This window comes from Choloepus didactylus, chromosome 10 (assembly GCF_015220235.1).
Source record: "Choloepus didactylus isolate mChoDid1 chromosome 10, mChoDid1.pri, whole genome shotgun sequence".
Classification (NCBI taxonomy): domain Eukaryota; kingdom Metazoa; phylum Chordata; class Mammalia; order Pilosa; family Megalonychidae; genus Choloepus; species Choloepus didactylus.
Window position 1 is genome coordinate 81995546 of NC_051316.1, and position 26545 is coordinate 82022090.

The 26545-nt window shown below is 39.2% G+C and overlaps 1 protein-coding gene across 4 annotated transcripts in view; it reads right to left on the bottom strand.

Annotated features, from left to right (window-relative positions):
- Nucleotides 1-23542: 23542 nt before the first annotated feature.
- Nucleotides 23543-26545, bottom strand: part of APTX (aprataxin) — a 39304-nt gene continuing 36301 nt past the window's right edge. For 3 of the 4 annotated variants that reach the window (XM_037798185.1, XM_037798186.1, XM_037798187.1), the window contains 2 exons: nt 25393-25496; nt 23543-23836 (listed from right to left, as the gene is read on the bottom strand). In XM_037798185.1, the coding sequence (XP_037654113.1) occupies nt 23682-23836; nt 25393-25496 (259 nt within the window). In that variant the 3' untranslated portion in view covers nt 23543-23681. The remainder of the gene's footprint in view (nt 23837-25392; nt 25497-26545) is intronic. The other variant, XR_005210734.1, reaches the window with a different exon arrangement.

Here is a 26545-nt window from a genome sequence, read left to right on the forward strand (position 1 = left end):
GAACATCAGAGACTACCAGATTAGAGGGCTTTAACAGATTTCTGACACAAGACATTAAATGTTTGTCTGCCACAACTCACCTAACAGATTGGAAGTCTTCCCATCAGTAGCAGATGACTTGCTGTGTTTGGTCTGGAAATAAAGCCCTACCAGATGAATCAAAATAATCTGGGCCCATGGGTTATATACCCTCCTCCCCACCCCACATACACATACCAGTTGAGAACCTCTACCTTAGGTAGTACGTGAATGATTGATTTGGGAGGTGCTTCCCTTGAAATTGCATGCTAAATGTATGGGGAGACAGTCCTTAGCTTTCACCAAGTTATCAGAGTCTGCAGCTCCCTCACAGTGTCAGGAAGCTTTGTAAAGTCTCTTCCAGATCTAATATCCTGGTACTATTTGTGTTTAGGGCATTTATTTTGTCAACTCAGTAAACAGAAGTCCTGGAAGAACTGAAGACCAGAGGTGAAGCTAGGTTCTTACATCAGAGGGAGACTTTGGGGACAATGGCCCATGAAAAATGCACACACAGCCCTTTACCTTCAACATTGTGTCATTTGTCTTGCTTTGACATTGCTTCCTCTAATAGCTAGCCATTAAGACCTACAACAATTATGTTAAAATAAAAAAGACACCACTGAGCTTCCTGTCAATCAAGATGGTGGTGTAAGATGGTCCAGGTTGCCACTCCCCTCAGAATCTTTGAACTAGCAAAAACTTGCAGATCCATCTTCCTTACAGCCCTGGAAAAGAGCTGGTGGGTTGCAGTAACTGGGCAAGTTCCAAATCAAGAAAACACAACTTTATAAAATGATAAGAGAAGCTCGTGGCACCCTTGTGGGCCTCTCCCCAAACACTTCCTGGGTGTAGTATGCAGCCAGGCTGCCCTCCCACTGAAGGTCTCTGGCCCTGTCCCAGAGTGAGCAGAGTAATACCCATATGCATACTGCTGTGCCAGAAAATCCTCTCTGGCTCATCTTCCCAGAACTTGCCCTGCAGACAGAATCAGCTTGCAGACAGCTAAAGCACTATAAGAAACAATTATGTCAAAGCAGCCTAGGGAAAAGGCTTACCTGCTTTAAGTCATACAATAAAGCAACCAGGAGGGGGAAAAAGTCTATTTCATAGGGAGTAGAAGGGGCATTGGAATTCCTGCAAATGGAGAAATTCCTAAGGCCATGAGTAACATGAGCCCAGGAAAAGACTCAGGCTCTGAAAAGACAGAAAGGACCCTGCACTTAACATTCTCTTCTGGATGATCCTCTTGATAGGAGGCCTAAACTCTGAATGAGAGCACCAGTGAATGCAAACCAATTTTCAAATACTGTGAAAGACATTTTTTGCATTTGTTTGTTTTTGTTAGCTCCTAACACTTAAGGAAATATGTCATATCACTAGCTGGATACAAACTTAAGGAATACACAGCACAGAGACTAAATCCCAGACATAACACTTTAAAAATTAAAAAGTACAATGTGCAACAAAAGATAACCAAACAAAAAAATAGGGAATTATGACCCATCCAAAGGAATAAGATAAAAATCCAGAAACCATCAGTGAAAAAGATCAGACTTTGTACACACCAGATAAACACTTTAAAGATTTTATCCTCAACAGACTCAAGGAGATAAAGAAATTACACAGAAAAAGAACTAGAAGATATCAGGAAACAATAAATGAACAATATGAGTATCTCAGTGAAGATATAGAAATTTTTAAAGAAACTAAACAAAATACTAGAGTTGGAAACAATAATAATTGAAATGAAAAATTCCCCAGAGGATTTCAAAAGCACATTGGAGCTGGCTGAAAAAAGAATCAATGAACTTGAGACAAGATAACTAAAATGATTCAGGCTGAGGGAGCAGAAAGAAAAAAAAAAGGAAAAAGGTTAACAGAGCCTAAGAGATCTGTGGGACACCATCAAGCATGCCAATAAATGTGTTATAGGAGTCCTGAAAGGAAAAGAAGGAGAGAAAGGAGAAGGAATAGTCAAAGAAATATTGACAGAAACTTCCCAAATTTAATGAAAGACATTAATATATTCATTCAAGAAGCCCAACAACACCAAAACAAGGTAAACTCAAAGAGAAGCATGCCTAGACATAGAGTAGTCAGGCTGTTGAATGTCAAGAGCAAGAAGAGAGTACTGAAAGCTGCAAAAGAAAAGCAACATGTGATGTACAAGAGAGTCCCAATAAGATTAAGTTCCAATTTCTCATCAGAAACCATGGAGACAAGAAGGCAGTAGGACAGAATATTTAAAGTGTTGAAAGAGAGTGACGTCACCAACATGGCAATGTAAACAGCTACTGAAAATTTCTCTCCAGAGATTCAATGAAAAAAAGGACAATTCTGAATTGTTTGAAACTCTGGAGAAGGATATAAACTGGAGAAAGATCTTGCAGATGCCAAATTGAACAAAGAGAAGAAATATCAGATAGGAATCTTCTGTCCCAGACCAGCCAGTCATCTCCCCTCCCCCTCACTCGATCTCCACGCAGGAAAGGCACAGAAACAGCAGACATGACCCCTCCCACCAGGGACACAGATTTTAAAATCTCACAGCAGTGAAAAATACCCTCACTGTTTGAAGATCCAGTAGACAGGGGAGGATATTTCAGGGCCCACACAAGTGAGGGACAAAGAGACTGAGAAAATGTGGACAGAGACGTGTTTCCAGCCTCAGGTCTGAAAGCCCTCCCCTACCTTGAGGGAAGCAGCAGCCGGCAGTTGTTTCCTCATCTTGGGGATGGCTGGAATGCTTGGTCAACTGGGAGAGTGCTTTGCTGAATGAGGGCATAGGAGTCCCTCAGCTTTGGCCCCGCTGTACTCTGAGGCAGAGCAGTCTCTGAGGATGATTAGTTACTGAACAGTGCCATCTTCTGGACAGTCTGGAAAATGCAAGGACCCTTTTTTAGGAACACAGGAGCTGGTCTGCATGCCCTGTACAGAAGCCTGGCCCTGTTTTGACTGAGAAATAGGGAAGACCCAGCTATTAAAGCATGGCCCCAAAACAAACCCGGGTCTTGCTAGTCAGTGGAAAGTAGAGCACTACTTGAAGCCAGCAGATCTGTATTACCACACACAGTGAACCTGCTGGGGTGCCCACTGCCTACCTCCCATCCTGTGGCAGGCCACGGTGGGCACCTGATTTTGGAGAGAAGACTGGGGGGCAGAGCCAACCTGACAACTGGCCAGGGAGAGAAAAAAAAGAAAAGAAAAGATAGAGATCAAAGTCAACAAACAAGAAAACCTTAGGCAAAAGAGAGAAAACAACCTCTGGAATAAACCAAGAAAATCAGATGCCTAGACAGTAAAAAATCATGAGCTACATCAAGAAATGGGAAGATATGGCCCAGTCAAAGGAAGAAATGAACATTTCAACTGAGATTCAGGAGTTGAAACAACTAATTATAGATGTTCAAACAAATCTTTTAAATCAAATCAATAAGTTGAGACAGAATGTGACAAAAGAGATGAAGGAGATAAAGAAGACACTGGGTGATCATAAGGAAGAATTCGTAAGCTTGAAAAAACAAGTGGCAGAACTTATGGGAATGAAGGCACAATAGAAGAGATGAAAAACAATGGAGGCATACAGCAGACTAGGAGAGGCAGAAAAAAAGATCAGTAAGCTGGAGGACAGAACATCTGAAATCCTGCACACAAAGGAACAGATAGGGAAAAGGATGGAAAAATACAAGCAGGGTTTCAGGGAACTGAATGACAATATGAAGTTCATGAATATACATGTTATAGGTGTTCCAGAAGGAGAAAAGAAGGGGAAAGTGGCAGAAGGAATAATAGAGGAAATAATCAATGAAAATTTCCCAACTCTTATGAAAGACATAAAATTACAGGTCCAAGAAGCACAGAGTACCCCAAACAGAATTATCCAAATAGACCTACTCCAAGAAACTTACTAACCAGATTTTCAAATGTCAAAGACAAAGAGAGAATTCTGAAAGCAGCGAGAGAAAGGCAATCCATCACATACAAGGGAAGCTTGATAAGACTAAATGCAGATCTCCCAGCAGAAACCATGGAGGTGAGAAGGCAGTGGTATGACATATTCAAGATATTGAAAGAGAAAAACTGCCAACCAAGAATCCTATATCTGGCAAAACTGTCCTTCAAAAATGAGGGAGAGTTTAAAATATTTACAGATAAACAGACACTGAGAGAGTTTGTGAACAGGAGACCTCCTCTACAGGAAATACCAAAGTGAGTGCTACAGATAGATAGGAAAAGACAGGAGAGAGGGGTTTGGAGAAGAGTGTAGAAATGAAAATATCTTTTTACTTTTATTTTTATTCTTGTTTTTATTTTTTGGAGTGATGAAAATGTTCAAAAATTGTGATAATGCACAACTATATGATGATACTGTGAACAATTGTTTTACACTTTGGATGATTGTATGATAGATCAACATATTTCCATTAAAAATAATAAAAAAGAGGAAAAAGAGCCCCTCCAAAAAAAATTCAAAATAAAATGTTGAAAGAAAACAAAGAAGAAAGAGAGTAGAGATCGGGCATTTGGTGTTGAAGGAGTGTAGAATGTTCTAGAGGATTGATTGTGTAGATCTACAAGTGGATAGCACAATACTGTGTGATAGTAGCACAACATTGTAAGTACACTGAAAAAAGATGACTGTGAATACGGTTGAAATAAGAAGGTTAGGGATCTGTATGACACCAAAAGGAAAGATAGAAGATAAGGACTGGGACTGTATAACTTAGTGAAAGCTAGTGGCCAATGAGTGTGATTAAATGTACAAATATAAGAATGTTTTTGCATGAGAGAGCAAGAAGGAATGAAGTTATGAGGTATGCAACAAAGTGAATGGCCCATGAGGACAGTAGGTTGAGTGAAATAAACCAGAAATGAAAAGACAAACATTATAATGCCTCACTAATATGGACTAATAACAATGTGTAAACTCTGAGAATTGAATCTGGGAGCATGAGTTATAAGAGGAAAGCTTATGTAAAGTTTCCTAGATTGTAATCTCTTACAGCAGTCACATTTATTCATGAGTTGTAACAGTTATTTCTAAATTTCAAGATTCTGAGCTGTTTGTGTGTGATGTGGTTGGTCCCTGGAACTTCAGATGTCTGTGTGGCACCTGGGACTCAGAGCCAGAGTTCAGCAGCTGTGTCAGCATTGCCCTGTGAATCAACTGTTAAAGAGGCTGAAAAGGATATCAGACCTCGATTGGAGATATGAGCGAAATGGACTTGGTTGAGATTGGGGTAGATCAGACTAAAGAGTAGAGGATGATATTAACCATGTTTTAAAACTTTGGCTTCCGTGTGGGACCAAAGGAAGAGATGGTTATATGGTGCAAAATCTATATTTTCTGCAGCACACTATATAATTTAACTTGTATGGTCAGTTTACTCAAATGCCATTGTTACACGGACTAGGGAGTAAGACCTTGTTGTTTGTACAGGTTAGCATGAAGCTCTGATACAACCTAGAGTAATTTGGGCAGAGAATAAAAACTATTTGCAAAGGCCCCTTGAGGGACTGAGGAAAAATGTGAAAATATTAAAGTTCCCCAGCTGGGGAATTCCTGAATTCTCACAAGCATTGGGGACGACCAGCTTAGTAGGCCAAGCCCTCAATCTTGGGGCTTGCCCTTATAAAGCCTGCTACTGCAAAGGAGAGGCTAAGCCTACTCATAATTGTGCCTAAGATTCACCCCCCAGAGGGCCCCTTTTGTTGCTCATATGTGGCCTCTCTCTCTAAGCCAACTTCACAGGTAAACTCACTGCCCTCCCCCCTAGGTGGGACATGACTCCAAGGGGTGTAAATCTCCCTGGCAATGTGGAACATGACTCCCAGGGATGAGCCTGGACCCTGTATTGTGTGATTGAGAAAGCCTTCTGGACCAAAAGGGGGAAGATAATTGAAACAAAATAAAGTTTCAGTGGCTGAGAGATTTCAAAAGGAGTTGAGAGATCATTCTGGAGGCAACTCTTATGCGTTATATAGACATCCCTTTTAGTTTTTATTTTATTAGAATAGTTAGAAGGAAATATCTGAAACTGTTGAACTGCAATCCAGTATCCTTGATTTTTGAAGGCGAGCATATAACTATATAGCTTATATGGTGAACATGTGATTGTGAAAACCTTATGGCTCACACCCCCTTTACCCAGTGTATGGAGAAATGAGTAGAAAAATGGGAACAAAAAGTAAATGAATAATATGGAGGAGGGGGTTATGGGACATTTTGGGTATTCTTTTTACTTTTATTTTTATTCTTGTTTTTATTTTTTGGAGTGATGAAAATGTTCAAAAATTGTGGTGACGAATGCACAACTATATGATTATACTGTGAACAACTGTTTTGCACTTTGGATGATTGTATGATATATGAACATATTTCAATTAAAAAGAAGAAAAAGAGCCCCCCCCAAAAAAAATAAAAAATAAAAATAAAGTGTTGAAAGAAAACAATTGCCAACCAAGAATTTTATATCTGGTGAGACTGACTTTCAAAATGAGAGAGAGATTAAGCTCTTTCCAGATAAACAAAGCTGAGGGAATTTGTCACCACTAGTCCTGCCTTACAAGCAACAGTAAGGGGAGTTTTTCAGACTGAAAGAAAGGTCACTGGACCACGGATAGAAGCAGCATAAAGAAATAAAGATCTCCATTAAAGGTAGCCACATTGGTAATCATAAATGACAGGACTGTTGCACTGTGTTTTTTGTATGTAACTTGACTTTTTACTTCTTATAGTTTCTAAAGTGCAAATACATAAAAAGTAATGCTAAATCTATAATTTTGGACATGCAATGTATAAAGATAGAATTTGCAACAACTGCAACAAAAAGGCTAGGGGGGCAGAGGAGCAAAAAAATTGTATGTGTATGCTGTTGAAGTTAAGTCGGTATCAAATCAAACATGATTGTTGCACGTTTAGGATGTTAAATTTTAACCCCATGGCAACCACAAAGAAAATATATGAAAAATATATATAGAAAGAAATGAGAATGCAGTGTACTCAAAATGTTACACTACAAAAACTCAAATAAATATGAAAGTAGACATTAACATTAGAATTGAGGGACAAAAAAAGGTATAAGACTTAAAAAGACCAAATAGCAAATCAGCAGAAGAAAGCATTATCAATAGTTACAATAATCAAATGTAATTAGATTAAACTTTCCAGTCAAAAGGAAGAGAAGAATGGATAAAAAAGCATGATCCAACTCTATACTATTTTTAAGAGACTCACCCTAAATTCAAAGACACGAGTAGGCTAAAATTGAAAGGATGGAAAAAAAAAATATATATATATATATATATAATATGCAAATAGTAACCTAAAAAGCTGGCATAGCTACATTAAAATCAGATAAAATATCATTTTTAAGTAAAAATCTGTTATGAAGGACAAAGAAAGTCACTATATACTGATAAAGGGGTAATTCAACAAGAAGACATAACAATTGTAAATATATACATACCCAATGGCAGAGCCCCAAAATATAGAAAGCAAATATTGACAGATTGGAAGGGAGAAATAGACAATTCTACATTAATAGTAGGAGTCTTCAACACACCACTTTCAATAATTGATAGAACATCTAGACAAAAGATCGATAAGAAAATAGATGACTTCAATGATACTATAAACCAGCTAGGCCTAATGGACATACATAGAACACTACACCCAACAGCAACAGAATACACATTTTTTTCTAGTGCACATGGATCATTCCCCATGATAGAACATATGCTAAGTCACAAAAGAAATCTTAACAAATTCAAAATATTGTCATCATACAACGTATCTTCTCTGACCACAATTGAATGAAGCTAGAAATCAATAAAAGAGGGAGAACCTGAAAATTAACAAATATGTGGCAGTTAAACACATGGATCAAAGAAGAAATCACAAAGGAAATTAGGAAATATCTTAAAGTGAATGAAAATGAAAACACAACATGCCAAAACTTACAGGGTGCAGCAAAAGCAGTACTGCTTACATTAAAAAAGGAAGGAAGACCCCAAATCAGAAACCTAACCTCACAACAGGAGGATCTAGAAAGCAAGCAGAAGGAAGGAAATAAAGATTAAATCAAAGATAAAAGAAATAGAGAATAAAAAATAATAGGGAGAATCAATGAAACCAAAAGTTGGTTCTCTGAAATTATCAATAAAATTGACAAAACTCAAGCTAGACTGACAAAGAAAAGAAAAAGAGGGAGGACACAAATAACTTAAATCAGAAATGAAAGGGGGGACATTACTAGCTACCCACAGAAATAAAAAGGATAATAAGAAGATATTATGAACAATTGTACACCAAAAAATTAGATAACCTAGATGAAATCAACAAATTCCTAGAAACATACAAAGTACCTACACTGACTCATGAAGATGAATAACAAGTAAAGAGGCTGAATTAATCCATAGTGAAGTAACCCACAACCTCCAAACAAACAAACAAACAAAAAAAGCCCAGGACCAGGTAGCTTCACCAGTGAATTTTACCAAACATTCCAAGAAGACTTAACACCAATCCTGCCCAAACTCTCCCAAAAATCTGAAGAAGGAACACTGCCTTAATTCATTCTATGAGACCAACATTACCCTAATACCAAAGCTAGATAGAAGTACCAGAAGAAAAGAAAATTACAGACCAATATCCCTTATAAATATAGATGCAAAAATCCTCAGTAAAATATTAGCAAATCAAATCCAACAGCACATTAAAAGAATTATACAACATGATCAAGTGGTAATAATTCCAGGTGTGCAAGGGTGATTCAACACAAGAAAATCAATTAATGTCATACACCACATTAATAGAATGAGGGGGAAAAAACACACTATCATCTCAATTGACACAGAAAAGGAATTTGACTAAATCCAGCACCACTTCTTGATAAAAAAAAACACTTAGAAAACTAGGAATACAAGGAAACTTCTTTATATGATAAAGGGAATACATGAAAAACCCACAGTTAATATCACACTCAATGGTGAAAAACTGGGGTGATGGAATAGTTTTGGTAATGTATGGTGGTGATGGTAGCACAATGCTGTGAATGCAGTTAACAGCACTGAATTAAATATTTGAATGTGGCTGAAAGGGGAATTTTAGGTTGCATATATGTTACTAGAACAAAACTTAGAAAAAAACCCATAGGACTCTGCAACACAAACAATGAATCCTAAAGCAAACTATGGAGTATGATTATTATAATTATAATAATATTGTTTCATCAGTTGAACAAATATACCACGCTAATGCAGAGTGTTAATAATAGGGAATACTGTATCTGTGACAGGGAGAATATAGGAACTCAATATTTTCTGCATGATTTTTCTGTAAACCTAAAATGTCTCTAATTTTAAAAAAAAAAAAAAAGAAGATACCACTTTTCAAAGATATGCCTAGAAGTGTCTGCTCCTAATGTTACTTACAGTTATATTTGTGATGGGGACAAGAATCATTAACCTTGGGATCAAATTAGAAAAGGAGGAAACAAGACCTTTTATTCAATGCCTACCTTGCAGTCGACTTGCCCCACATCCCTCATTTGATAAGCGCCAGAATCAGGCCTCAACCCCAACTCTAGCCGATACCAGAGTCTATTTAGCCTCACGATAAAGCACCTCCTTTATCAATCACATTTACTCTTTTGTACTTTTACCTACACCTTGGTTTTCTCTCAAATTTCTATCTTAATTAGGAGATTAAGTTAAACACATATCAACCTAATTTAAAACTCCCCTCATATATTTTATTTTGAAGCATTGATTCTGAAACATAAAAGAGTTACATAAAGCTTTTTTAAAGAAGGCTCTGGATAAAAAGGTTTGGTTTCTAAAAGAGAGAGTAAGAATTTATTATTCAAAGGCTACCATCTGGTGGCCAAAGATGGCAAACTCAGAAATATAGAACCTTCATAGAAAAGCTATGGAAAACTCCAACAGCCTTAATCATCTTATTTGTCAGCAAAGACTAATAATAGAAAAATATATGGAATGTTATATGGGAAATTTAATTTTTACCTGTAAGAGATACTTTTCCCATAAACAATGACAGCAAGATATTTATCAGAATTTTCCAAAAGCCAAAGATATAGACTCACAAAGCAAACACACAGCCGTACTAGAAAGAGTTGTCTTCTATCTGCTTTCAAAGTATACAACATAAAGCTTCATTCACTCAACAAAATTTTATTGGGATCTTACTATGTTCTAGGTACTCTGAATTGCATTGGAGATATGATGGAGAACCAAAAAAAAAAAAATCTGTCCTAGAGAAACTCATAGTGGGGTGATAGAGTCCCCACACTGTACAGTTGTGCACTTTTTGCTCCCTGTATGAGCTTCAGCCTAAGGGATGAGTGTAGGCTAAAAGCTTCTTCCTGCAGGGGGCGCCTTTTTATGATTCACATGTAGGAGACACAGGAGCTAGCAGCTTCCCAGGTGGGGAATTCAGATAGGTGTACTTGTTGAGGTCACTCTCCAAATCTCCCCTAGTGCCTGACCAGTTGGAAAGAGCACATTTTAGTATTTGACTTACATCCTCCTCTTGGTCTGTCATGAACATTTTCCCCTTTAGGGGTTCTTGACAGCAAATTTAACAGTTTCCTGTTGAACTGTGATCTAGTATCTTTAATTCTTATAGATGATTATATAACGATATAGCTTATTTGGTGTGACCATGTGATTGTGAAAACCCTGTGGCTCACACTCCCTTTACCCAGTGTTTAGACAAATGAGTAGAAAAATGGGGACAAAAAGTAAATGAATAATGGAGGGGCGAGGGGTATTGCATGTTTTGGGGGTTCTTTTTTACTTTTATTTTGATTCTTATTTTTATTTTTTGGAGTAATGAAAATGTTCAAAAATTCATTGTGGTGATGAATGAACAACTATATGATGGTATGTGAACAATTGTACACTTTGGATGATTGTATGTTATGTGAATATATTTCAATAAAATTGCTTTAAAAAAAAAGTTAACAGTTTACAATCCCGTCACTGGGCAGTATATATTTGTAAACTAGAGAATACTCTTCATAATGGAAATGCTGTCAGTAGGAGATAAGGATCCAGCTGTTCAACTGGCTTTTCAGGTATCCCCAAAAGGCTCCTCTTCCACTCTCAGCCTGGCTTCCTACCTCCAGAAGGCAGCAGAGAAAGAGCTGCAAAGGCTGGTGGTCTACTGATGAACCAGGACATGGAGCTAAATCCTATAGCTTCTGCAGGAGTAGAAAGCTGCCACTGAAAGGGTCCTTGGCTAGTGACTAATTATTCAACTTGAACCTATGATACAGTTATTCCTCCAGTCAATGACAAACAGTACAGGCAGCAGGGCATATCAGCTTTCAACTTTTAGCTGCCAGAAGTCCAAAACTGCCTCCTGTCTAGCTTTAGATCACATGACAATAGCACAGGGACCCGGGACTATCCGCATGTAGGGATGATGCAGGCGATCCATGTGAGTGGTAAATTGCTCCTCCTCCCTGGATATAATTCTAGTGGGGCATTTATCCCTTGGTCCCACATGCCCCATCTCAAGGTGGTCCTGTCACTTGGGCCTGCTAGAATATGCCATCTTCCTAGGAGACATGGTGATTAGTTCGGGCATGAGCATGTGACTTAACCACAGGAATTAGGGTCCCTTTTGTATATTAATAAGATTTTTGGAGAGATCTGGAGGCACAGCTGCCCATGGCTATTTTGCTGCCCCACAAAGACAGCCAACACAGGAAAGTAGAACAAAGAGATGGAAAAAGAAGGTTCTGGTGACATTATTTAAGCCCCTGGATTCGGCTTTGTTCTTGGCTCCCCACTCTGGGCCCAGAGTCATCATAAAGTGAGGCGATGAATACTTCATTGGTGCCGCCCAACCCAGTCCAGATTCACAATATGGAGAATGAGGTGTATGGTCAGAGAAGGTAAAAGTGAAATGTTGTTAAGGCTATAGGCTAAGATTTAATCAGACAAACACTGTTTAGAGATTAGGGTATTATTATCTAGGGAAATACACCACACCCAGAATATGGCAGGGCAGACAAATGTAGGTCAAAGTATCCTTTATTATCTGGGACCTCAGTGCAAATCTCAGCACAGCTGTAAACTCAAAGCACAGAGGCAATCCATTGTCCACAGCTAGCACAGTGCCAGTATACAGAAGGTATTCAAATTAAATAATACCAACCTCATACCATACATAAAAATTAACTCTAAATGGATCAAGGACCATTTAACAGGAGTTAAAATCATAAAAATCCTAGAAGAAAACAAAGGGTGGGCCTTCATAATCTTGGATTTGGTATGATTTCTTAGATATGACACCAAAAGCACGAGGAACAAAAGAAAAAGTAGATAAGATGAACTTCATCAAAATTAAAAACTTTTCTATGTCAAAGAACACTATCAAGAAAGTAAAAGGGAGAAAAATAATTACCTACCATATAACTAATAAGGATTTAATATCCAGAATACATAAAGAAATCCTACAACTCAAGAAAAAAAAGACAAATAACCCAATTTAAAAATGAGCAAGGGACTTGAATAGACATATCCCCAAAGAAGCTATGCAACTGGCCAATAAGCATGGGAAGAGATGCTCAATATCATTAGCTGTTAGGGAAATGCAAATTAAAACACACTGAGATATCATTTCACACTCACTAGTATGGCTATTATTTTAAAAAAGAAACTAAAAAATGTTGACAAAGATGCAGAGAAATAGGCACAATACATTGCTGGTAGCATTGTAAAATGGTGAGGCCCCTGTGAAAATCAGTTTGACAGTTCCTCAGAAAGCAGAAAATAGAATTACCATATGACCCAGCAATCCCACTTCTTGATATACACCCAAAAGAATTGAAAGCAGGGACTCAAACAGATATTTGTACAACAATGTTCCTGCTACAATCTTGAAGACATATTGAATAAAATGAGCCAGATACAAAAAGACAAATATTATATGATCTCACTTATATAAAACACCTAGAAGAAACAAATTTCATAAAGACAGTTAGTAAATTATACGTTATCAGGGGCTCGGTGTGGAGGGGAAGAGGGAGTTATTGCTTAATGGGTGTACAGTTTCTGTTTGAGGTGATGGAAAGGTTGGGGTAAGGGATACTGGTGATGGTATCACAATATTGTGAATGTCATTATACCACTGGATTATACACTTGAAAGTGGTTAAAACGGAAAATTTTGAGTTGTATATATGTTACTATAATAAAAAGTTTTTTAAAAATCGTAAGTCAAAAGGGAAAAAAACACATGATAGGTGGCAAAATGGTATTTAATAATTTAAAATCATTTCCTGGAATTTTTAAGTTAGTGAACTAACTTTCATTATTTTCACCTAAATAACTGAGCTCCTATGTACCAAACACTGTTTTAGGAATGGAGGATACAGCAGTGGACATGCAAAAATTCCTGCTTTCATGAAGCCTGCATTCCAGTAGGTAGACACAGTCAATTGTTAATTATTAATTAGTTGATTGAATAATTAAGAACAAAGACATTGTCTGTTAGGTGACGTTAAGTGCTATGGAGAAAAATAAAGTAGGGAAGGGAGATGAAGAAAGAGGTTTCAGTGTTTAAATAAGATGAAATGATATGAACTCAACATGATTTATCAATCTGAAACTAATGACCTTTGTCACACCACATTGTGAAACCAGAGAGGCATTCTCACTGTAACCCAAGGCAGCTTTCCTCTCCTTTCCGGGGTGACTTTCTCTAACACATGGGAAAAGGGAAGATCCAGTCTAGTGTCTGAGGATTCCACTAAGATGTTTTCAGCCCCCGGGCTCTTCGCCACCAACTATTCCTCTGTGGCATGCGGGGGCACCACCCACTCACCTTGGTGAGCTCAGGATGATGTTCCACCCAGTGTGGTCTTTCATGGGAAGGTTGAGAAGAGAGATCCCCCAGGCTTCTCCAGGACTGCCATCACCACTCCATGCTGGGAGATTCAGAGAAGGGGAAAGACTCCACGCGTGTGCTAAATAGGGCTTTCGCCAAAGTTCATAGCAAAAGCAACCATTTCCAAGAGGTTTCTTTATGAGTGCCCCCTGCTTTCTAACCTTCCCTCCCCCAGTGAAAGCATCCCACTGTGAATCTCCACCTATCTTTATGGAAAACCCCACCCTGACACAGAGAAATGGCTCATTCTTTCATCCAATCCCCATCTCTCTTATTAGTATATTCCCCAAAGTTGAGTCAGTTTGGGGTAATACCCACCTGGGCCTTCTGGCAGAGCAATCTGTAAAACTGAAGAACAGTGAGAAGGGCACAGGGAGGTGGAGAAAGGGAGGTCAGGGTAGTTGCGGATCTTAAGGCCAAGTTTGGTTCTACTATCCCTTGGGCGAGGGTACAGGCTTGCCTGGTTCTTTAACTGCTGTACCTTGAATCAAAGCTTTCTGTCATTTCCCACATGTCAGTAGTTATCCACAGAGGCTGTCATCTTTAAATATCATCCTAAAAGTTCTAAACACTGACATGAAAGATATAAATATTGGAAAGGAAGAAAAATCATTTTTACATGATTATCCACTGAAAAAATTCAAAATAATTGACTGAAAAACTTCTCAAACCAACAAACTGTCTAGTTAAAACTAAATACACACACACACACACAAATACACACCAATAGCTTTGCTATATACCAGCAAAAATTCACTTTAAAGAATAATAGGAAAATCCTGGTCACAGTAAGAAGGGTAAAGGAGCTAGAACTAAATTAAAATATGCAAGACTCATATAAAAAAAGCCACAAAATCTTACTAAGGAACATGAACAACGACTTGAAAGACTACAGAGTAGCCATATTCCAAGGTGGGAACACTTGAATTCATAGATTAATTTGGGAGAAAATTCAAATTGCAATAATACTGTAAATCTGTCTATCAAATATCCAATTTAGAGGTAAGAGAAACATTTTCTGAAATTGTATTAAAATAGTTGCGCCAGTTTGAATGTAGTGTCCCCCCAAAAGCCATTATGTAACCTTGTGTGGGCAGACCTATCAGTGTTAATTAGATTGTAATTCTTTGAGTGTTTCCATGGAGATGTGCCCCACCCAACTGTGGGTGATGACTCTGATTAGATAATTTCCATGGAGGTGTTGGCCCACCCATTCAGGGTGGGTCTGAATTAAGTTACTGGAGCACTATATAAGATCAGACAGAAGGAGCAAGCTGCTACAGCCAAGAGGGACACTTTGAAGAAAGCACAGGAGCTGCAGATGACAGACAGTTTGAAACCAGCCATTGAAAGCAGACTTGTGCTCCAGAGAAGCTAAGAGAGGACAAATACCCCAAGGGCAACTAAGAGTGACATTTTTGAGGAACTGCAGCCTAGAGAGGAACATCCTGAGAGAAAGCCATTTTGAAACCAGAACTTTGGAGCAGACATGAGCCATATGCCTTCCCAGCTAAAAGAGGTTTTCCGGACACCACTGGCCATCCTCCAGTGAAGGTACGTGATTGTTGATGACTACCTTGGATACTTTATGGCCTTCAGACTGTAACTTTGTAACCAAATAAACCCCCTTTATAAAAGCCGATCCATTTCTAGTGTTTTGCATTCCAACAGCATTAGCAAACTAAAACAATAGTAAATATAAGAGAATAGCTTAGCAAATTGTAGAAAAATAATTGTAGCAAGACAAAATTTGCCCAAACAAGTGTCATAAAGTTATCATTTAAAACAGATGGTCAAGAAGAGACACATCAGTGAAAAACAAAATACAGAAACAGGTAAGTATAAGAATTTAATATGTAGTACCAAAAAAATGGGAATAATTGTATTTAGCCAATCCTAATGGGAATAACTACAACCAAATAGAATATATTCTGTCACCAACAACTCCACTTGGTGGTGTTGAGTTTCATAGAAATTTTACTTTAGCATTGCTGATACCTCATTTTTAAACAAACTGAACTTCTGTTCAAAACCCTCAGAAGGCAATCAAATTGGGTAAAGTTACATGTAGCAAAGATGAGAAAGGATTAATGTACTTTTCTTAAAATCAAGGACTCCATTAAAAATAGTGAAGAAAGTTCTAAACCTAAAATGGAAAAAAATGGGTACAGGATGTGAATAAATTTCACAGATAGAACTAACCAACCTCACTAGCAAAAAAAAAAAGTCTAAATAAAAATAATAAAATACCATTTCTATCCAATAATAAACAAAAAGTGAGAGAGAGGCTTCCTAACAGACTATTCCCTATTAGTTACCAAGGATGTGGAGAAATGGCTGATATCAGAAAATGAGAAAGAAGTTACTACCTGATGAGAGAGCCTTAAAAAAATTCACGTCCTAATACCTAGTAATTATACTTCTAAAATCCATCCTAAGAAAATAATCCAAGAAAACAAGAGTTTCCATTTTATTCATTTCCTTCTTCTCATACAATGGTGAGTCCAATTTACATGCTATTTGAATCCCATATTATTTCTGGGCTTTCCAGTTAGTTTAATCTTAACGATTCCCTATTCCCTGAAAAGTAGCAAATGTTCTTTAAAAACTTACTTTATAGGTTAAGGCAGGGATGCAAAGGATCTCTTGTGCTTTAAAAAGATTATCTGCTATGGCTCTCTCTCTAAGCCAACTCAGCAGGTAAACTCACAGCCCTCCCCACTACATGGGACACGACTCCCAGGGTTGTAAATCTCCCTGGCAATGTGGTACATGACTCCCAGGGATGAACCTGGACCCAGCATCATGGGATTGAGAAAGATTTCTTGACCAAAAGGGGGAAGAGAAATGAAATAAAATAAAGTTTCAGTGGCTGAGAGATTTCAAATGGAGTCAAGAGTTCATTCTGGAGGCATTATATAGATATCCCTTTTTAGTTTTTAGTGTGTTGGAACAGCTAGAAGGAAATACCTGAAACTGTTGAACTGCAACCCAGTAGCCGTGATTCTTGAAGCGGATTGTATAACCATATAGCTTACACAGTGTGACTGTGTGATTGTTCTGAAAACCTTGTGGCAAAAACCTTGTGATTTATACTTTTATCCAGTGTATAAAAATGGGGACAAAAAAGTAAATGAATAACGGGGAGGGAGAATGGGTTGTGTGTTCTTTTTTACTTCTATTTTTATTCTTTTTTTTTTTTTTGGAGTAATGAAAATGTTCAAAAATTGATTGTGGTGATGAATGCACAACTAATATGATGGTACAGTAAACAACTGATTGAACACTGTGGAAGGTATGTGAATATATCTTGGTAAAACTGAATTTAAAAAAACAAACCAAAAGATTATCTACCAATTTTGTCTTAGAAAAAAGGAGACCTTGAGGACAGAGCAAATAGGAGGTAAACAGCCAAAGCCTAAAGACCTGAATCTTACAACTAGAAGGGACCTTAAATATAACCTAGTCCAAGAACCTGTTTTAATTATGAGAATCCACGGCTGGGAAGAAAAAAGAGCTTGCTCAAGAGAATACTCATAGGGGCTTTACATATCAGATGGGGTTAGAGTTTGGCAGAGGAAACTAGGACTAATTAGTGCTTGACCACTGCAGTTTGTGGCTCTTTAACATTCACACTCATTTAAATTGAGGCTACAGAGGTTAAATGACTTCCCCAGTGTCACACACCTAAAATAGCAGAGCTGAGATTCAAATAGGAGCCTAAATCCTTTTCTTTTCCTATTCAACCTTTAGATGAAGGAAATATTATGAGGCAGGACATGGAAGTCCTTCTCATAACTAAGACATCAGTACCTTGAGAGCATATGGGAAGAGTCAAGGAGAGGACTTTGAGAAATGACAAGATCCAGTTTAAGTTACTGAATGTGTCACTTAGACCTCCAAGTTCTGCCTTCCTTTTAACAACTGAAGAAGTTGAAAAAGATGGTTTCCAAACAAATCTGCAAAATGGAACAAGCAAAAGGAGTTGACTGGTGGCCTAGAATCCTGGAGGCCTAAACTCCTTTCCCACTACCCCACACCTGGTACATTCCCTTCCCTGAGGATTGGGTAGAGAGCAGCTACAGGCACTGGAATTCTCAGGTGTTGGGATAAATCACCAATTTAATGAGTCATTTGACAGTTGCTTACATAATGCTCACCTACCAGCCGCCTCCTGAGTCAGATGCATCAGAACCCTAACCTTTGAAAGACTCTAAAACCCAAAATCCATTCCCCAGCGGTGGCCGAGTTTGTTGGCTTGAAAAAAAGAACAAGTTAACAGATTAAGATACAGATATTAGATCACTCCAGTTCAGAGATTCTAACAGATCTGTGAGAGCCCTTTGTCCCAGCTCTGACTTAAGATCTGTTATAAACTTTCTGTTTGAGTTCTATTTTTCATGCTGTCATACATGGCGTTCACATTCTCAGTTTCAGATCCCCAGTTCATTTCTGATTGTCACATCTACCCTCCTACCTTCTCTTAGAAGATCTGGGTTATAAATTGGCCATCTTGCTACAGTTGAAGTATACATTCGTATTCCACTGCTTTATTTTAAAGAAACTGCTGCCTTGCCTGACTATGATGGGGCCAAGATAAAAGAAGATAGTCCCTAATGGAACAAGTACTATGATTTAGTAATACAAATGTGATTTGCATGTTCTTGGTCTACTTTTTCATGCCAGTACCCCCAACACCATCACCAGATCTCTCACGCAAAATGCAAAAATAGGTCCTGGGACTCTGGGTTAAATAGGAGCAGACTGGTAATTTTTTCTAGTGGTAACATCAGTAACAGCCTGATTGGGGGCTGTATATCTCAGTATCTCAAGCTCTTTTCTGGCCCCTCCAAGTCATTATTCAGGGGTTGTCTTCTCAAAGATCTGTTCTTCAAGGTCACTAAGTAGCCTGGCTGAACAAAGAATTCAGAGGTGGTCATCTTACGCTTCCAAATTTTCCTTCATTACATCTCACGTATCACACTGTCTCTCATAACCAATCTCTCTTTGGTTACAGTTTCTTATCAAAAATTATCATTTTGATGTTAATATTGATATGCTAAACTATATAGCATGGTTAATTAGGCGAAAAATTAAACTGAATGCTTTTGCAATATCTATTTCAAAAAAGCTTACTCCCTGGAACATTTTATCTGAAGTTGGGTTAAAAGTTCTGTTATTCTCAAATTCATTGGTTGGGTCCTCAGTAAAATCTCTGCCTTGGTTTAATAGTACAAGCTACTATAAACTGTAGCAGGTCTTCAGTACAGTCTGTACTGTTACTTAGTGCACCTAAAAAATACTGCCACACCCTCTGTCCTGGGCTCCAGTTATGACGTAGCTGATCTACTTGTGCAGATGATTGGTGCTATTTTTCCCTAGATACTCATCCTGGTAAAGTAGATTCAATGCCTTTTAAATAGCTTATAATGAGATCTGTCAGCCAGGGTTTCTGAATCCCTCAGACCCATTTTACAAGACTCCTGCCTGAGTGTAGAGGCCAAACTGGAGCCAGAAGTCCCTGAACATAAACTCCATCTCAGCCAGAGGCCCCCAGGTGCCCATGCCCTGAAAGGCCAAGGGGGGAGCTTGGAGATAAAAAAAAAAAGAACATCCCAGAAACATCCTAGAGGTCATTCTCCCCCCCTAGTGCATCATAATGATCCTAGACCCCTCCTGAACCACCCAGATGCATGGTGATGACCACTTTCTCATAGAGCAGAGATTCTTAAGTTGAGGTTTATAGACCCTAGAGAGTCCATAAGCACTTCAGGGCTCCATAAACTCCTGATAATATATATATTATACATATATAGTATACATGAGATATATATACACACACACACACACACACTTTTTTTTTTTTTTTAACACACACACACACCCACACACCCCCCACTTCTGGAAAGAGAGCTTCATGGCTTTTATCACATTCAAAAAAATCCATTTTGTGGTAGAATCTTTAGATCTGTGTGAAAGTCTCCAATTTGGGAGTGCTGGGGGAGAGGGAGGCAGTTAGGCCAACTCTGACACAAATGAGCCCTGAATCTCTGATACTCAGCCATATCCTGTGTGTTTGCCAGATGTGGCCCAGGAAATGTCCCTCAACCCAGATGTGGCCCAGGAAATGTCCCTCAACCCAGAGAGACTCCTAATGACCCTCCCAGGATGGCTGGCCCTTGAAAGAATCACTGGTACCTGGATGTCTCAGAGACAGATCCAGAAAATGAAAACTGCATATGCCTTGAGCCTAAGGCTGGCAGTATTCATCAGAGGTCTCAGGACCAAGCCATAAGAGAAGACTTGAAGAGATGATAGAAGTCATTGAGGAGGAGGAATTGTCAGCTCCAGGCCTGCCCCCTAAGACCCTGGGGCCAGAGGAGCTCCACCCCACTCCTCTGCCACCAGGAAGGGCAGTCCTTATAGCCAGTTCTTCACCACCACCTAATGCCCAAGGTCTCCCTGGATCCTGAAATAACACTGACCCTGCAGAAGGAAGGAAGGTCCATTACTGGCCAAGGAGGCTAATCAGAAAATGGCATATCCTGGCAGGGCACAACCTAATCTGGAAGCTTCAGAAATGCCAAGTGCTATGAAGTCAAAGGCTCATTTATATTGTGGGTCTCAAGCTTTCATAAGTTTGTTTATTTGTTTAAAATGTTTTAAAATGCAGATTCCTAGGCCACCAGGATTGCAAATCAGCAGTTCTGGGGTAGAATCCAGTTTTTTTACATTTTTTAAAGAGGAAACCAGTAATTCTGATCTCAGGAGTCCATGGAGCAAACCTTTAGAAACTCTAAGTGTCTAGGGGCTCTAAGGCATCAGCTGTGGAGAGGGGTATAGATCAGATAAACACTCCTTCCCAATCCTTACTCTGTCTCACTAGAAAAAGCAGAGGCTTCCAGTTACCCCTTATTGAGTCCTTCCTGTACCAGATACTATGCTAAATGCATTACATGGATTATTTTATTTAATCTTTATACCCTAACTCCATTATGCCCATTTACACATGAGAATACTGAAATTCTGAGAAAATAAGTAACCTGCCCCAAATCCCTCAGCTTTGAGTAGCAGACCCAGGATTGGGACCAGCTCTGAATCCAGAGCCTATTCTAATATGCCCATGATTTTGGAAAAAAAGCTTCAGTATCTGATACCTAATGACAATAAGGAAGGACAGCTATGAAGAAGCCACCTTCTGTCTGTAGTTGGGTTTAGAGGAGAATCTCACAGGCAGCAGGGTGAAAAGGCAACCCTTGCAGGAGAAGCAGCAGACTGGCAGGCAGGTTCAAAGGTCCAGAATCCAGCCAAACAGGAGGAACTACGGGTAGATGGATTAATGGGGTGAGTACCACCTTCCTGGAGTGCAGAGGGGACAGAGATCAGAGATTAAATGCGTTGGATAGTGACAGGTGGACAAAGGGGCCTTAAAGGGACTTCGGGAAATTAATGAAATTCTATGGAAAGCTTCAGGTCAGCACAGGCCCAAGGCCCCTGGGGACTATGGTCCCTGCTGGTTAGTACTACATTTACACTGTTCACCTGATAGGAAAAATAACGGGTTTGATGCACCAGACCAAGAATGACTTCGGAGTCTGGGACCTTTTATAGCTTTTTAGATCCTCTTCCATAAAGGGGGTATAACAATAATACCTACCTTACAAGGTTACATAAAGTACAAGGTTGAATAAAGTGCTTAGCATAATGCCTTACAAGGTTGAATAAAGTGCTTAGCATAATGCCTGGCACAGGAGTCGGACAAATGTTAGCTGCTATAATCATTAATTACTACTAATTATTACCATACCCAAGCTGACCGAACAACCACTGTGGCATCTTGTTTATTTGTGAAAGATACTGAGGTCAAATGTGGTCTCTATGGATTGAGGTTTTCTCTCTCCAGAGAGAAGCTTTTGTTAAGTTTTCTTTTCCTCATGAACTCAAAAGCAAAAAATGTCACATCCCCAAAGAGAACAATAATTTGATCAAAACTTTTTAGTTTCCCTTCACCTTCAGTTCTGATATTATCCAAAAATAGACTTGATCCCACTGTTCCATCCAAGTTTGTTCTAAGGGAAAACTGAAGCTGTGGTTCAATGCAACTTTTTCATTCAATAACTACCTTTTCATCTATCAGAACTGACTGTGATTGTCAGCCAAATTTCCAATAGTTTCCAACTACTTAACAGAATGCTTCAAAGAAATGACCTTTACTTTCAGGCAACAAATCCAAGCAGCCCAGCTAGAAGACTTGACAGCTGAACTGTGATGAACATATGGCCAACTATTACCTCACCAGCCAGGAACCCCTGGTATGAGAAGAAAACTCCATCCCTCCACCCCCTCATTGTAGCCTCTTTGCTCAAAGTGGAGAATTCATGAGACAGATTTCCTGAGAAGGGAGCATTTGGATGGCCTTGGATAGAAGGGAGGGGAGGAGACAGAAGAGCCTGGGCCTTCCCACAAAGGAGAGGAGAAAGACCAATAAAGAACAGTTTAAGATCAGAGACAAGACCACCAGTGCCTTCAGAATAAAGAAGAGATCACTCTGGCTGCTCTAATTAAAGGGTGTTCCATGCCTCCAGGGAGGGCAGACAAAGAAGAGAAATATAAAACCAGTCCTCTGCTTCTATATCTTGCATTAGGTCAGCTTGAACTTGGCTTTGCCTCCATAAGTCAGACCTGACATGGGGTGGGGGGAGACCAGACTAAATACAGTAAGAGCTAACAAGTGTGGTTCTGAAAACTGGAATAACTTGACACATTTGAGATGCAATTATGGGAGGGGAGTTGGGAGAAGGGAGGCTGCTGCAAGTGGGAAGGTTGATGACTAAAGTAGAGGCCTAAGCTAAATAGCACGAGTGTGTGTGTGTGTGTATGTGTTATTTCTGCAACATACACTTTGGCCACAGGGGTACATGCAGAGAAGAGTACAAATCCACCCCTCAATGCCAGAAAGCACTATTATATATGGGTCCTGGAGATGGTCCCAACCACCTTCACTGGAGAACACATCCATAACAAACTCAAAACCCTAATTCCCGAACTACTCTGAGTCACCCTGCATTGTGGCAATTCGGAAATGGAACATACTTTGTAAAAAAAGTTATATGTTTTGTGCTAGTTTGGATAATATTATGTCCCACAAAAAGCCATATTCTTTGATGCAATCTTGTGGGGGCAGACATATTAGTGCTGATTAAGTCGGAATCATTGGATTTGGTCATTTCCATGGAGATGTGACCCACCCAACTGTAGGTGATAACTCTGATTAGATAATTTTCATGGCAGTATGGCCCTGCCCATTCAGTAGTCTTATAAAGGGGCTCACAAACAGAAGGACCTCAGAGCTGCAGCTGAGACGGACATTTTGAAGACAGCTGTTGGAAGGTGACACTAACATTCTGGAGAATGCCATTTTGAAACGCAACCTGGGAGCAAGCAGACACCAGCCATGTGCCTTCCCAGCTAACAGAGGCTTTTGGACGCCAAGGGCCATCCTTCATTGATGCCTTACCTTGGACACTTTACGGCTGTAAGACTGTAACTCTGTAACCAAATAAACCCCCTTTATAAAAGCCAATCAATTTCTGGTGTTTTGCATAATGGCAGCATTAGCAAACCGGAACATGTTTTAATTCAAGAAATAAGTAAAAGTTCATAAGCAATCCAAACACGTGCCAGGAATTCGTTCCAAATAATCAGCCACACTTGCTGCAGAAGTTCAGGGCTCCGCAGAATTACTTTGGCCAGTGCTTCCTGAGATGCTCTTTCAGTTGAGGAATGGAAGACAGGAGCTGCTGGCACTCATGACAACGAAGGGGCAGCTTCAAGAGCTCAGGTGTCCGATCTTGGATAGTCACTCTGCCGGACTCTTTTACCATCTCAATCACAGCTGCAGGCAAGGAAAAAAGTTCAAATCCCAGCTACTCTGGAAGGCCAATATAAGATACCAAAAGAGAAAATGTGACTCCAAATCAAAATATGCCAGCTATCCTAAAGCAGTAAGCTTAAGGTTAGACTTCCTCTTGAGTAAAATGGCTTGATGAGATTTTAAATCTGAACAACCTGTCTTTGAGATGATTATATTCCTTCAAGATACACTCTATAAACAACCCATGTTGTAATGTCAAGAGCTTAGCACAGTGCTTTACCTCTGGTAGGACCTTGGTAAACAAGCAGCCAGCATACTGAAGTCCCACAGCATATTCACTGGAAATGCTTCCTTCTAGATATACACTGCCTCCCCCTGTTAATTCACCACTCCTGGCAAGAGGAAGCCCCCAAGCTCTTTCCCAGCTGATGGGAGAAGAGACAAAAAACTGTTCAGAGCTTTCTCATCCATAAACTCCAATAATCCTCAGGACAACCTCTAAGTCCCCTCTTGTTGGAATAAAACACCTTGTTCACCCTGACACAACAGCGTTCTAGGTCACCCAAAGAAGAATACTCACAGCAAAAGTGACAATTTTCCTATAACCACATAATCCAGTTTCTTTTAATGGGGCTCTCTCTAGGGAACAGTGTTGCAAATGGGTTTTTGAGGCCAAATTATTTTTTAATGCACTTGTTATTGTGAATTTTAACACATATACATAACAGTGATACCTTTCAAAGTACAATTTAATAAGTAGATAAAAAGCAAATTTCAAAGAATGTTATGAGTTGCAGTTCCATAATTTCAGTTATTTCTATTATTGTAAAATATAGCATATATACAGAAAGGTGTTACTTTTCAATGTACAGTTCAACAGGCAGTTATATAGGTAATTTCAAAAAACGTTTTGGGTTACAGTTCCACTCTTTCAGTTCTTTCCTTATTGTGAAAAACAGGGTAAATACAGAAAGGTGAAAACTTTCAAAGCACAATTCAATGAATAGCTATAGGGCAAACTTCAAAGAATGTTATAGGTGTCAGTTCCACCATTTCAGTTATTTCCTTCTAGCTATTCTAATACCCTAACATCTAAAATATATGTATATATATAGACACACATATATATATATTTATATATAGTTTCAATATCCATAATCCTTTGTTAACTCCTATCTTGTATGTTGCTACCCCTTCCTCTTGTTTAATCTCTTTCTCCATCTTCAGGGATGTCTAGGCAGTGAGCACCCTAACTTGTCCATATTGAAAAGGGGGTGTCGACAGTATGGGGAAGGGGGCTGCATCTGATTGTTGTTCTTAGAGAGGCTATTGCCTCTGGGTTTTAGGACTTGTCTGGCATAGGAACACGCTCGTGGATTTGAGTTTCTGAAAGATAAAACTTAGTGAGTGAATCTTTTATAGAATCTCAGATAGGGACCTAGGTATTTCAGGACTACTGTTGGTAAAGGCATGGCATACTGTAGGCCAGATTATTTTTTAGTGAAACAACTGACTCAAGTATAAGAACAGCTAGAAAATAAAAGAAATGTGAAAAACAAAGAACACTCACTGTTTACCTTGTGATTCTAGGAAGTATTCTGTGTTGAAAGAATTCCAATGTTTTTTGTTTTTAAGGCAAGGAGAATCAAAATCCTGGCTGATCACATGAAGGTGTACATGGCTAGTTGAAAGGAAAAAAAGTTAACTATTAAACCCATTTCAAATTATGGCTGAATCAAAATCACAAACAGTAGAATTATGGGCATCTGAAGTATGGTCAGTGTGTCCATTTAGTTTGATTCAATCATTCATTCACTTAACAATATTTAATGCTTATTAAGTACCTACTTGATACCAAGCACTCTTCTAGGCACTGGGAACTTAGCAGTGAGCAAGATGGAAAAAGCCTCTGCCTTTACAGAAATGATATTCTACTGGGGGGAGACAGATGACAAACAACTAAACAGACAAACAGAAAATTCAAAGAGTTATCATTGCTAAGAAAAAATAAAACAGGGAAATGGAAGAGAGAGTGCTGGGGAATAGGAGCTGCCTTTTTAACTAGTGAGGGTATTCAGGGAAGGCCTCTCCCAGGCAGTAATTTGGGCAGGCAAAGATCTGGGGGAAGAATGATTCAGGGAGTGGGGAGGCCAAGTGCAAAGTCCCTGAGATGAGAAAGAGTTTGGTGCAACCATGGAAGAGAAAGAAAGTAATGTGGCTGCAGTGTAGTGAATAAAGAAGAGAATGGGAGACGCTCTAAATCTCTTTGCCTTCATGCTCTATTCATCAAGTAGCCTTCTGATATTTAATAAGGTGGGCCACCCTGTAGAGATAACTGGACTCTTTCCAAGGTTAAAAGAATAAACAGACTTTTGATTGATCATAAAAACAAGCAGAGAGGCGGGGCAAGATGGGAGAGGCGGGGCAAGATGGCAGACTGGTGAGCTGTATGTTTTAGTTACTCCTCCAGGAAAGTAGGTAGAAAGCCAGGAACCGTGTGGACTGGACACCACAGAGCAATCTGACTTTGGGCATACTTCATACAAAACTCATGAAAACGTGGAACTGCTGAGATCAGCGAAATCTGTAAGTTTTTGCGGCCAGGGGACCTGCGCCCCTCCCTGCCAGGCTCAGTCCCGTGGGAGGAGGGGCTGTCAGCTCCGGGAAGGAGAAGGGAGAACTGCAATGGCAGCCCTTATCGGAAACTCATTCTACTGATCCAAACTCCAA